Genomic DNA, 11,531 nt, shown 5'->3' with positions numbered 1-11,531 from the left:
TAAGTAGAATTAAAAATCCACTCAAATAGTTATTTAAAAAAAAAAATAGTTCAGAATGTAAAAGTGTTTGTGAGAACAAAAAGTGTAAAAAACTTTGATGTAGTAGTATGAATGTAAAAAATTAGAGAGAGAAATATAATCGTATAATTAGAATTATTTTGTCCTTCAATATAATTATAATGTAACAGGGATTTTATAAAGATTATAAGAAGGTGCCAATGATTTAACTCTGAAGAAAATCACAAGATTAGCAAAGCTACTTAACCAAGGGATTTAGAGAGCTCACCGCGCAAGCATGAACATCATCACACCCACATAAAAGCCTTCCATTTAGAGTATCAACAGCTTGAAATGAACCTCGTCCTTCACTCCTCTGCATTGTACAACAAATTAGCTCAATATGTCGGAACCTGAATGTGCATTGGTTCAATTGCATTTGAACATGTGTCCATATTTGAAAACGAGTTTGATTATGATATCATGTTAGAGAAATCAACTTCAAGTGTGAAGAATGCAAGTGAAAGAATTCAACACGTGTATGTAATCAAAATCAACTTAAAATATAGAATCGCCTTTTGATTGGTTAGCAAATCAAGCAAAGATCAAAGACAAAACTGAAAGAGGGAAGGGAATGTGCTCCGAATTCATTATACCTTGTAGTAATCAACAGCAACAAAGTTAGCCCACCGGTTGCCAGCAGCAGCATAGCAAGTGTGAAGCATGTCAATAAGATGCCCGGAGTTATGCACACATGCGGTTCGCTTGATAGGAAGGGACTTGAAGTAATTCACCAATACCAAAGATTTTCTCTCGTCATTGAGTGGTGATGATTCTGCTCTATTAGAGCAACTCCCGGCATGCATCCCACGATTCCCATCTATAAAAATATCATTCATATAACAGTTGGGGAGTGCAGCGATATTAACCCTAAGAAAATTACAAGGAAAAAAAAAATAATAATAATGAAGTGGTTTCTTACACTTATTTTCAACCATGTAGCTCCATTGATAAGCAATTCCTTCACTTTCTTGTTTAGATTTATTTGATGTGAAAACAAGTAGCCTTTGGTTATTAGCGACCATGTCGCTAACTAAAGGCCAATCTTCACCATTTCTGGGCATTTTTGAAACTGGGAACCAATATTTCATCAGTCCAGCTTCAGCAAACACTTTTGTGAGTCCGTTTGGGGCTTGAACATAATCTTCTAAAATCAATGTCACAATTTCTGCTGGCTTTGATGACATGAATGCTTCAATCTCCTTCAGTGTGTCAATTGCCGGTTCCTACTTGATCAATAATATTTCTCTTCATCATAACAAATACTTAATTGAATAAAATTTCGAAATCTACTAACTTTTAGTAAGAAAGAAAAAAAAAAAAATCAACATACAAATGCGGTGTAGTCATGGCATTTTCCTCCAAATGAGTGACACAACCAGACATCTCCTTTAAAATCATAAGTATCGAGCATTAAGCCTCGAACGCCATTCTACAAATTAAACAAATGCTTACATAAATCTTTAGATTTCAATTATTATTTTGGATTGAATTTAGTTTGAGGACTATTTTCAGAACAAATAAAAAGAAGAGCAAAAGTTTAGTAAATACTCGTACTTTTAGCTGTTGAGTAACATTATCTTCTTGATTTGTAAAGGTTAATCGAGGAACTCCTGTGTGGGATGGCGTGTGATCGATGGCAAAAGCATTGTGTGTTGTCAAGAATGCATACTTATTCAACGGCAGAGAATTATTCTATCAAAAAAGAAAAAAATAATAATTAGCCCATTTTAATGCATTGCATTATAATATGTCTAGGCCTTAAATTTGATATCATGTACTTAATTTTTTCCTCAAATTGTGCATCACTATGGTAATTTGTTATTATATACTTGTTTGATTGTAAAAATATTTAATTCCAAACCTCCTGTTTTCAATATGAGATTTTATCATCTCAATTAAATGGCACCCACGTCTTATTATAGGGTTTAACTGTATGTGAATGTAAATAAAATAACTAGGAAAAAATATCTTTAAAAATATACTTAATAACTCTATTAAAGTTTGGGCGTGACTGCAGTGTAGCAGATATACTATGTATTTATCCCATTTTTTCGTTATTAGTAACCAAATTATAACTTTTATCTAATGTAAAAAAAAAATGAAAATCTTCATGAGGTCAGAAAAAGAAACAAACGACTTACGTTAGTATAATTCAGTGCAGTCGTATTCCACCATTAAATTGTCAAAAACCAAACACCACTTAAACTCCATTCAAATTGATGGTCACATTCACCACTAAAGTCAAATGAACAAACACCTCCCACTAGTCCTTTTAAGCGTGCTTTTGACATGACGTAGTTTATTTATTGTCTTTATTGTATTAATAGTAACATTTTTATAAATTAAAAAAAAAAAAGAGAAACATTTAGAAGATGAAAGCACTTCTTCTAAACACCTGAAATCCTTATTAATTAAATTTCTTTATTATCAATCGAACTAAGTGAGTCCTTGCCATATATATATATATATATATATATATAGTAGTTTTTCAATCAGGGATCCCTGACTTTAATAAAGTCAGAGATTAGCTAAAAGACAAAATAAACACATACTCCAATGCACTGGATTTTATCATGTAGTGTAATAAAATTTAAACTTTTTTATCTTTTAGTTAATCCCTGACTTTATTAAAGTCCCTGATTGAAAAACTACTTTATATATATATATATATATATATATATATATATATATATATATATTATGAAACCCAAAAAGCCAACGCTATCACACAAACATATTATGACCGTTGCATTGCATGTATCACCGTTACATCAAAAAATAATTTTTTAAAAAAAAAGAAAAAAGAAAAAAGAAAAACCAAAACAAACAAGCAAATCGTTACATTTGTGCTGTTTGGGCTTGCGACAGAAAATTTGTGAGCTTCCTAGAAACTGCCGAATGCGTCGTGTATTTAAAAATTAAAATCATGAAATGACAAAAAATAATCAATTAAATAAAGAATTAAAAAAATTAAAATTAAATAACTTAGTTAATTACCAGGAGCTTGAATTGGTCAGTAATAGTTGATCTTACACATCTTGAACCTGAGAATCTCTCCGGGCAAGAGAAACAGTAAAGCCCCGCCTCGCAATCGCCGTCCGACGAGCATTGCTCAAGCAGCTATTTATATATATATATCAACATCGAAATTAATTAAGATTTTAGAAACTGTCCAAAAAAAAAAACAAGCTAATTATTTAGTGCTCAAACACAAACCTTGCGCTGTCCATTGGAGCAAGCTGAAGCTAACATGAGAAGAACTGAAACTGAGAATATGATTGAAATCAAGTTTCGGGAAGGACCCATTTTTGTGGAACTAATTTCTAGATGAAGAGGATATATTTGTTGGCTCAGAAAACAAAGAACATTCCATTGAGTAACTTCCATGGAAGCCAAGAGCAGAAACATGGAATTATAAATGTGCACGAAATTAGGAGAGCAAGAAAATGGGGACAAGTCAAATGAAAATGTTAAATTGTATTTATACATATGTATGAGAATGGAGGGTTTTGTATGGGGATTAGCTTGAGAGTTTATGAGGGTTCATTGTATCCATCATGTACTATGATCTTTTATTTTTTATTTTTTCCTTTTTTTAATAACAAATCATGTATTAATTGATCTAGAAAATGTTAAACCATGAGTCATCGTCATTAAAGATCATGAAATTTAAAATTTTTAAGGACTTGAGAATTGATTCGGAATGAGTTATTAGAGTGTAGTTAGGGCATGAAAGTGATGGGTTTGACTTCAAATCTTTTTCTGTTCATGTTATTCATTAATGTTTGCTTTGCCTAAACTATAATGCAAGGAGATAATTGTTCGTCGATTTCATGTCAATAAAATTGATGGGTCGAAAATCACTATTCAAACAATAACCCTGGCCCAGTCTATGGAGCACACCCTATTTAATTAATGGGCCTGAAATGGGCTGATAATGTTTTTCAAGAATAGACGGTTTATGGGTTAAACAGGGTCCACTCCAAGAGCAATCCGAGTTTTTAAATTTGGGCTATCATGCGCTCCCCCCAATCAAATTTAGCATCCTTAATAATGAATTAGTGTGAGAAAAATTCAATCATTAATCTGACTTCCATGACATTGTAAGAAGTTAAACCAAGTTATCCCTTAAGAAATGAGAATCAATCAAATGACAGAAAAGAAATATCAAAGTCTTAACCAAAATTTAGTTCATTTCAAGGTAAATCGAAAGGGAGTTGCGATAGATTTTACGTTTAATAATTTTGAAGTTTTAAATAGATTGAGGTTGGACAACTGTATCTTAAAGGTTACATCACTAAAGTATTTGGTAAATACTAACTGTTGTAGTTTGGAAGCTATGTTAATATGGATTTTCACTTGTACAATAGAAAATCTATTATATCTTTAACAATTTTATCAAAATTATTATTTAAAATTTATATTTACTATATATTACTAACTTTTATTTTATAGTTACAGTTTTTTTTTTCCACAACAATTGTAACTCAAAAATTACAGTACCTCAATCACAAACGCACCCTAAGTGGTTGTGAATATTACTGTTGAGACGTCGTGCCAACACATAATAATTGAAATCGACATAAAATTTATGTAAGAAGAACATAATGAAAATTAAATTTGATTCACATTGTTGGAGAGAAAATTGTTTGTGGGTTAGGATTAGAAATTGCTGCTCAAGACGAAGACTCACAAGTGTTCATGCCCCAATTTTACACTAAACTTAATTAAGACGGCACCCCGCAATTACTGTTTCGTATATTATACTTACAGGCGCTTGATTCACATGATCGGAAAGAATTTGGTTCACATGATTGGTGAGAAAATTGTTCATGAGTTAGCATCAGTGTTTGCTGCCGAAGACGAAGACTCACAAGTCTTAATGCCCCAGTCTTTCTGCAAAGCTTAAACGCTGCCCCAACTTTGTGTCCATAAACGGTTACATCCGAGTGTTAAAGAGTCCGACAATACTCTTTCATTTATCTGTGTATTTGTATAGGTACTTACAGGCACTTGATGTGAAGAAGCTGTGCGTTATCACAATAAGCAATGGAGAATCATATGAAATTTCTATCAGTAATTGCCGCACTCTACTTCTGCCACCTGATCATCTTCTTTTGCATCCTTGCGGCCGCAGGTGACTCACCATCTCCTTATTACACCCCAACAGAAATAACCTTCGTTGCTTGTGGCTGGTTGGGCAACATCAGTGCCCATGGCCAGACCTGGGCGGGAGATGTCAGCTCTCAGTACTCCCCCCTGGGACATCAACAATCAACAATCTCCAAAAAGCCTCGGGAACCCCCATATTCAGCCTCTCGGCTTTCTCATTCCCAATTCACTTACACATTCAATGTCACACCCGGTCAGAAATTCATCCGCCTCCATTTCTATTCAACTTCGTATTCAGGCTTTAACATCTCTAGTGCTTTCTTCTCTGTCAAAGCCAATTCTTTTACACTTGTTAACAACTTTAGTGCTTCATTCGCGCCTGATGATACTTTTTTCAAAGAATTCTGCATCAACGTCCCAGAAGATCAGAGGTCACTGAGTATAACCTTTACTCCAAGTCCAGATTACCAAGATTCATATGCCTTTATCAACGGAATTGAATTAGTTTCCATGCCTCTCAATCTGTATTACACGGCGACTGACGATCAAAGGTTAGAATTTGTTGGCGAGGGGAGCCAATTCAGTATCCTAAACAGCAATGCTCTTGAGACTTTATATCGAATAAATGTCGGTGGGAGCTTTATCTCGCCGCAGATGGACACCGGCATGTATCGGACGTGGATTGCGGACGACGGCTACGTGACAGACGCCAGACCAAGCGCTCTTCCAGTTAACACTACTATTGTTCTTCGTTTCAGCAGGATACTCAATTTCTCTGCTCCACTTGCAGTTTACAGAACCGCCAGGACAATGGGACTAGACAAGAACATAAACGAGCAATATAATCTCACTTGGGAGTTTCAGGTGGATTCTGGGTTCATATATTTTGTCAGACTTCATTTCTGCGAGTTTCAGTCGGAGGTGACTGAAGAGGGTGATAGAGTTTTCAAGATCTACCTAGCGAATCTAACTGCTGAAGATGTTGCAGACGTAATAGCTTGGAGTGGTGGGAATGGTGTTCCAGAATACAGAGATTACGCAGTGGCGATAGGATCAAAATCAGACGTAAAGAAGCAGAACCTGTCTATTGCACTGCACCCTGCTCCCCGATGGAGGACCAAGTATTCTGATTCTATCTTAAATGGGATTGAAATTTTTAAAGTGGACAACAACGGAAGTCTCGCCGGACCTAATCCTTACCCTACAGTCAGCCAAGCATCATCGTTTGGGACGCGGAGCCCGCAGCAATCAACAAAAGCAAAGAACAATCGTCCACGTATGCTTGGCATCGTTGGCGTTGTGGCTTCAGGCTTAGTTGTGCTCTTCATTGTGTTTCTGTTAATTTCAAGGCGAGCAGTAATGAAAGAAGCTAAGTCCCGCGGCCCTGCCTCATCTCTACCGTCTGATCTTTGTACCCAGTTTTCAATTTCTGAAATCAAAGAGGCTACAAAAGACTTCAACAACCTTCTCATTATTGGTCGTGGAGGATTTGGAAATGTGTACAAAGGGTTCCTCAATGGTGACTCCACTCCCGTTGCCATCAAACGGCTGAATCCAGGATCACAACAGGGCGCTCTGGAATTCCAGACTGAGATCGGAATGCTCTCCCAGCTCAGGTATCTTCATTTGGTCTCTCTCATTGGTTACTGCAATGATGATGGTCAAATGATCCTCGTATACGATTACATGGCCCGTGGGACTCTACGCGATCATCTTTACAACAACGATAATCCTCCTCTTCCATGGGATCGACGGCTCAAAATTTGCATTGGTGCAGCTCGCGCGTTGCATTATCTGCATACCGGTGCGAGCAAAGTTATCATTCATCGCGATGTGAAGACAACGAATATACTCTTGGACGAGGAATGGGTGGCTAAGGTTTCTGATTTCGGACTGTCCAAATTCGGACCCAATTTTTCCAAAACTCATGTAAGCACAGAGGTGAAGGGAAGTATCGGATACTTGGATCCTGAATACTATCGCCTTCAGCTGCTTACAGAGAAATCAGATGTGTACTCATTTGGTGTTGTGCTGTTGGAAGTACTGTGTGCTCGGCCCCCTATTCTCCGGACAGGAGACAAGAAGCAGGTGAATTTAGCTGTTTGGGCGACAGAATGTTATCGGAATGGAAAAATTGGTGATATCATTGATCCGTTTTTAAAGGGTAATGCACCGCCTGTGTGCTTGAACCAGTTCGTTGAGGTTGCAATGAGCTGTGTGAATGATGATCGAATCAGACGGCCATCAATGAGCGATGTGGTTTGGGGTCTTGAGTTTGTATTTCAGCTGCTGCGGGAAAGTTCAGAGAAGAATGAAAAGCTTGGTGAGATTGAACATAAAACTGTAAGGTATGATAGCGCATCCTTGACTCGAGATGTGTTCTCTGATATTGTGAATCCTCAAGGAAGATAAAAGGGGATGGTTGATGTTACAAGTTTTCGTAATTACCGGTGTTTTGCATTATAAATAAATTGATAGAATTCTGTTTGTAATTGTATTAAAAATAAATAAACAAAAATCATTTGCTTTTGGTTGGCAATTTAGCTCAGGATTTGCAGCAGCATACATACTAGCAACAATACCCCTTTTCATAATTCCTCTGCTTGTTAACTTATCATTGGAACAACTTAGATTAATGAGAAAATTAATTAAGTAACATTTATTTGACATAAAATCAACAACAATCAACAAAAGGATCTTGCATTTTGGGTTCAAATATCTGTACAATTGAAACAAAAGTATACCTTTAATTGGAAGCCATGGCTCTCCTCTAGTTTTGCTGTGATACAGGATTCAAGTATGCCAAACAAAACAGCAAGCAATCTGCAGAGAGAGGGAGAAATCCGAGAGGATTTTTATAATGAGTTATTCACACAAGGATACACTTGTCACAAAATTTTCTGTATAGCTACATTGGGATTTGCTTTCTCAAAAGCCAGCTGCCGGTTAAAATCAAACTCAACCTTTTCTTTTTCATTTCTAGTTTGTAGCTCCATCAATCTTTTGTACAGATCTCGAAATATCAAATTGGTGACAAACTTATTATTTGTAAAAGGAAGGTAACTTGAACTTGTACTTAAGAATTCGATGTTGCTTTTGCGGAAACTTTAACCTGAATTTTGCTCATTCATTGTCCTCATTCTTATGAAGTGCAGGCTCCGGCGGTTGATCCAGGCTGAAGCAAGCACAAAATACAGTCTCAGAAAATAGCACAAATTGAAGATCAAATTGCTTTACATGCTATATTGTTATTTGAAATCTTTATATATATATATATATATATATCCACATAATCTAAAAATTTTTCAATGAGGATATATATATCAATTTATGGCCCAAAACAAATCCTTGTAAGGGTCATCAGGCTTAGCATACCAAATTAATGGACCCAAAATGGGCTGAATATAAAAAATAAAAGAAACAATTAAAAAGCTCACCGCACAAGCATGAAGATCATCACATCCACACAACAGCTTCCCATTTAGAGTATCAACAGCTTGAAATGAGCCTCCTCCTTCACTTCTCTGCATAATAAAGCAAGCAATTAGTTTAAACTTTTGATTAGCAAGTTAAGCATAGATATAACAAAGGGGAAAATATAAATTAGGGGAAGGGAACAAATTCCTATTCGTTACCTTGTAGTAATCAACAGCAACAAAGTTAGCCCACCGGCTGCCAGCAGCACCATGGCAAGTGTCAAGCATGTTAATAAGATCCCCTGAGTTATGCACACATGTGGTCTGCTTGATAGGAAAAGACTCGAAATAATTCACCAATACCAAAGATTTACTCTTGTCATTGAGTGGTGGTGATTCTGCCCTGTTAGGGCAACTCCCAGCATGCATTCCACCATTTCCATCTATAAGATCATCATTCAAAATTAAAAGGGGAAAAAGATGTTCAATTATAGTACCGGTTTACTAGTCTGACACAATTAAGCACACATCACATTTTGGTCAGTTTGCCATAGTTTGACTCTGATATTACTTGTTTAAACCATCAAAATATTCAGAATTCAAAATGCATTTTCAATCAATTCTCAAAATGCTACAAAATTTATCAAAATCTTTCTTTATTTAATGAAATCTGTTAGACCTTCTTGAGCTTCATGAGAAACCTCAAAACAGAGTTTGAGAAGGGCTTCAATTTTGGATGAACTTTAAAGTTATCAGGGATTTCTTGATTTTCGGAAAAAAGCATAAGGGAGTGCAATGACATTAAACACTATAAATTCATCATAATATAAAATTAGTTTAATAGATCCTATTATTCTTACACTGATTTTCAACCATGTAGCTCCACTGGTAAGCAATTCCTTCACTTGTTTCCTTAGATTTATTTGACGTGAAAACAAGTAGCCTTTGGTTATTAGCAACCATGTCACTAACTAGAGGCCAGTCTTCACCATTTTTGGGCATTTTTGAAACTGGGTACCAATATTTCATCAATCCAGCATCATTGAAAACTTTTGTCAATCCATTTGGGGCTTGAACATAATCTTCTAAAATCAATGTCACAATTTCTGCTGGATTTGCTGACATAAAGGCTTCAATGTCCTTTAATGTGTCTATTGCTGGTTCCTACTAGATAAATAATATTTGTTTTTATAGTTATAACATTCAAAATGAAGCATTGCAGAAAATGAAATTCTGAAACTTAAAGAGAATAAGTTATAGGGAAAAAAAGAGGGAAAAAAAAAAACATACAAATGCAGTAACGTCATAGCATTTTCCCCCAGATGAGTGACACAACCACACATCTCCTTTGAAATCATATGTATCAAGCATGAATCCTCGAACTCCATTCTTCAAAATTAAAAAATATCAATCAATTTTTTGATTAATTATTTTTCAAAGTTCAATTGTTATTTTGGGTTGCATTTAATTTAAGTTGAGTAATATTTTGAATTGAACAAAGCTTATTTAAAACGCCAGAATCAGTAGTAAGTAACTGGAAACAAACTTCTAAGAGATCATAACAATCATACACTTAGCTGTTGAGCTACAGTGTCTTCTTGATTTGTGGCTGCAACTCGAGGAACTCCTGTGTGAGATGGCTCATTCTCATTGGCAAATGCATTGTGTGTTGCCAAGAATGCATACTTATTCAATGGTAGAGAATTATTCTATTAAAAAACCACCAAAAAAAAAAAATATTAGTGGTCTTGGACAGAACTAAAACTTTCAACAATAAATTAATTACACAATCAACAAGAATCAATCTAATCAGGGAAAAATGTAAACAAAGAATAAATAAGGAAACAGAATTGAATTACTACCAACCAGAAGCTTGAATTGGTTAGTAACAGTTGATCTTGCACATCTTGAACCTGAGAATCCTTGTGGACAAGAGAAACAGTATAGCCCTGCCTCGCAATCTCCGTCCGATGAGCATGGCTCAAGTAGCTATACATTAGCATTGGAAATTAATTAACCCAGTAGGTACACATCAGCACTGCAAAATGTATAAGAGAAATTATAAAAAATAAATAAATAAATTTAAGGATCACAAGACGTGCACACAAACCCTGCACTGTCCATTGGAGCAAGCTGCGTTTACTGTGAGAAGAACTGAAACTATGACGCTCAAAATCAAATTTTGAGAAGGACCCATTTTGAAAAGTGCTAGAAGATTAAGAGGGCTTGTTTTAAAAAATAGGATCGGAAGTGGCTAGATCATCGATGTTTACTGGCTGAGAAAACTAAAGAATACTCCATTCATCTTCAATGAGAAACCAAGAGAAGGAATTTATAAATGTGTGTATGAAAGCAACAAAATGGGAACAAGACGGAAAAAGAAAAGACAAAAAGAAAAAAGAAAAAGAGATTAATGTGGGAAGGTTGGATTAGATTGGATTGGGTTTAATTTGAGGTTTCATTGTGCATTATGCACTCTCTCTTTAAAACATATGATACAAAATGACAAATCATGAGTTTAATTATCACCATTATAGACGGTTGCAAAAGATCAGAAAAGAAATGATTTTGTGCGGTTGCACAGTGTTGCTGCATGAAATTAATTGAGTTGATGGTTTGATGACTTCAAATTTTGTGCGTGTGTTATAAGGCAATGTTTGTGTTGACTACGGGGAGTCAGTTGTCCAGCAACTTCTTCTTGTTCTTGACTTTTATTCTGTTTCCTTTTTCTTTTTGTCATTATTATTTTTTTAATCTAATGCTTTAGAATTAAAATAATTCGCATATTAGTTGTTTGATAATCCGCGTTGCAAAGAGTATTGTGTATTTTCAAAGTAGATGAACAAATTAAACTTTTTATGAATTATCTTGATATTTAATTAATAGTAAATCTTGAATAAATTAAGATTCTTTTCTAATATAAACTCTTTTAAATTTTTAAAG

At 35.2% G+C, this 11,531-nt stretch overlaps 3 protein-coding genes across 8 annotated transcripts; 1 reads left to right on the top strand and 2 right to left on the bottom strand.

Annotated features, from left to right (window-relative positions):
* Positions 1-3,645, bottom strand: LOC102613576 (PI-PLC X domain-containing protein At5g67130-like). Its single transcript, XM_052443545.1, has 7 exons — positions 3,277-3,645; positions 3,058-3,180; positions 1,615-1,752; positions 1,391-1,489; positions 980-1,283; positions 654-877; positions 1-373 (listed from the first exon to the last, which is right to left on the bottom strand). Exons 1-7 carry the CDS (start codon positions 3,547-3,549, stop codon positions 257-259), a joined length of 1,278 nt encoding a protein of 425 aa, XP_052299505.1. The 5' UTR covers positions 3,550-3,645; the 3' UTR covers positions 1-256.
* An 883-nt stretch (positions 3,646-4,528) lies between these two features.
* LOC102613289 (receptor-like protein kinase FERONIA) lies at positions 4,529-7,706 on the top strand. The gene has a single exon (XM_006482361.3). The coding sequence runs from the start codon at positions 5,110-5,112 to the stop codon at positions 7,582-7,584; it is 2,475 nt and encodes an 824-aa protein (XP_006482424.1). The 5' UTR covers positions 4,529-5,109; the 3' UTR covers positions 7,585-7,706.
* Positions 7,341-11,430, bottom strand: LOC102612382 (PI-PLC X domain-containing protein At5g67130-like). 6 transcript variants are annotated; one of them, XR_008055859.1, is made up of 10 exons: positions 10,699-11,430; positions 10,455-10,577; positions 10,160-10,297; positions 9,879-9,977; positions 9,449-9,752; positions 8,808-9,031; positions 8,610-8,696; positions 8,285-8,347; positions 7,917-7,995; positions 7,341-7,461 (listed from the first exon to the last, which is right to left on the bottom strand). XR_008055859.1 is itself a non-coding variant. In XM_006482358.4 (9 exons), exons 1-8 carry the CDS (start codon positions 10,783-10,785, stop codon positions 8,315-8,317), a joined length of 1,095 nt encoding a protein of 364 aa, XP_006482421.1. In that variant the 5' UTR covers positions 10,786-11,430; the 3' UTR covers positions 7,784-7,995; positions 8,285-8,314. The 6 variants fall into 6 exon arrangements, 4 of the variants coding, with proteins under 4 accessions (XP_006482421.1, XP_006482422.1, XP_006482420.1 ...); XR_008055860.1 differs by having other exon boundaries at positions 7,441-7,458; XM_006482358.4 differs by lacking the exon at positions 7,341-7,461 and having other exon boundaries at positions 7,784-7,995.
* Between the last annotated feature and the right edge of the window lie 101 nt (positions 11,431-11,531).

The sequence above is a fragment of the Citrus sinensis genome, chromosome 6, assembly GCF_022201045.2.
Source record: "Citrus sinensis cultivar Valencia sweet orange chromosome 6, DVS_A1.0, whole genome shotgun sequence".
Classification (NCBI taxonomy): Eukaryota; Viridiplantae; Streptophyta; class Magnoliopsida; order Sapindales; family Rutaceae; genus Citrus; species Citrus sinensis.
The sequence above is the reverse complement of the archived record's forward strand: the minus strand, read 5'-3'. Positions and strand labels throughout refer to the sequence as shown.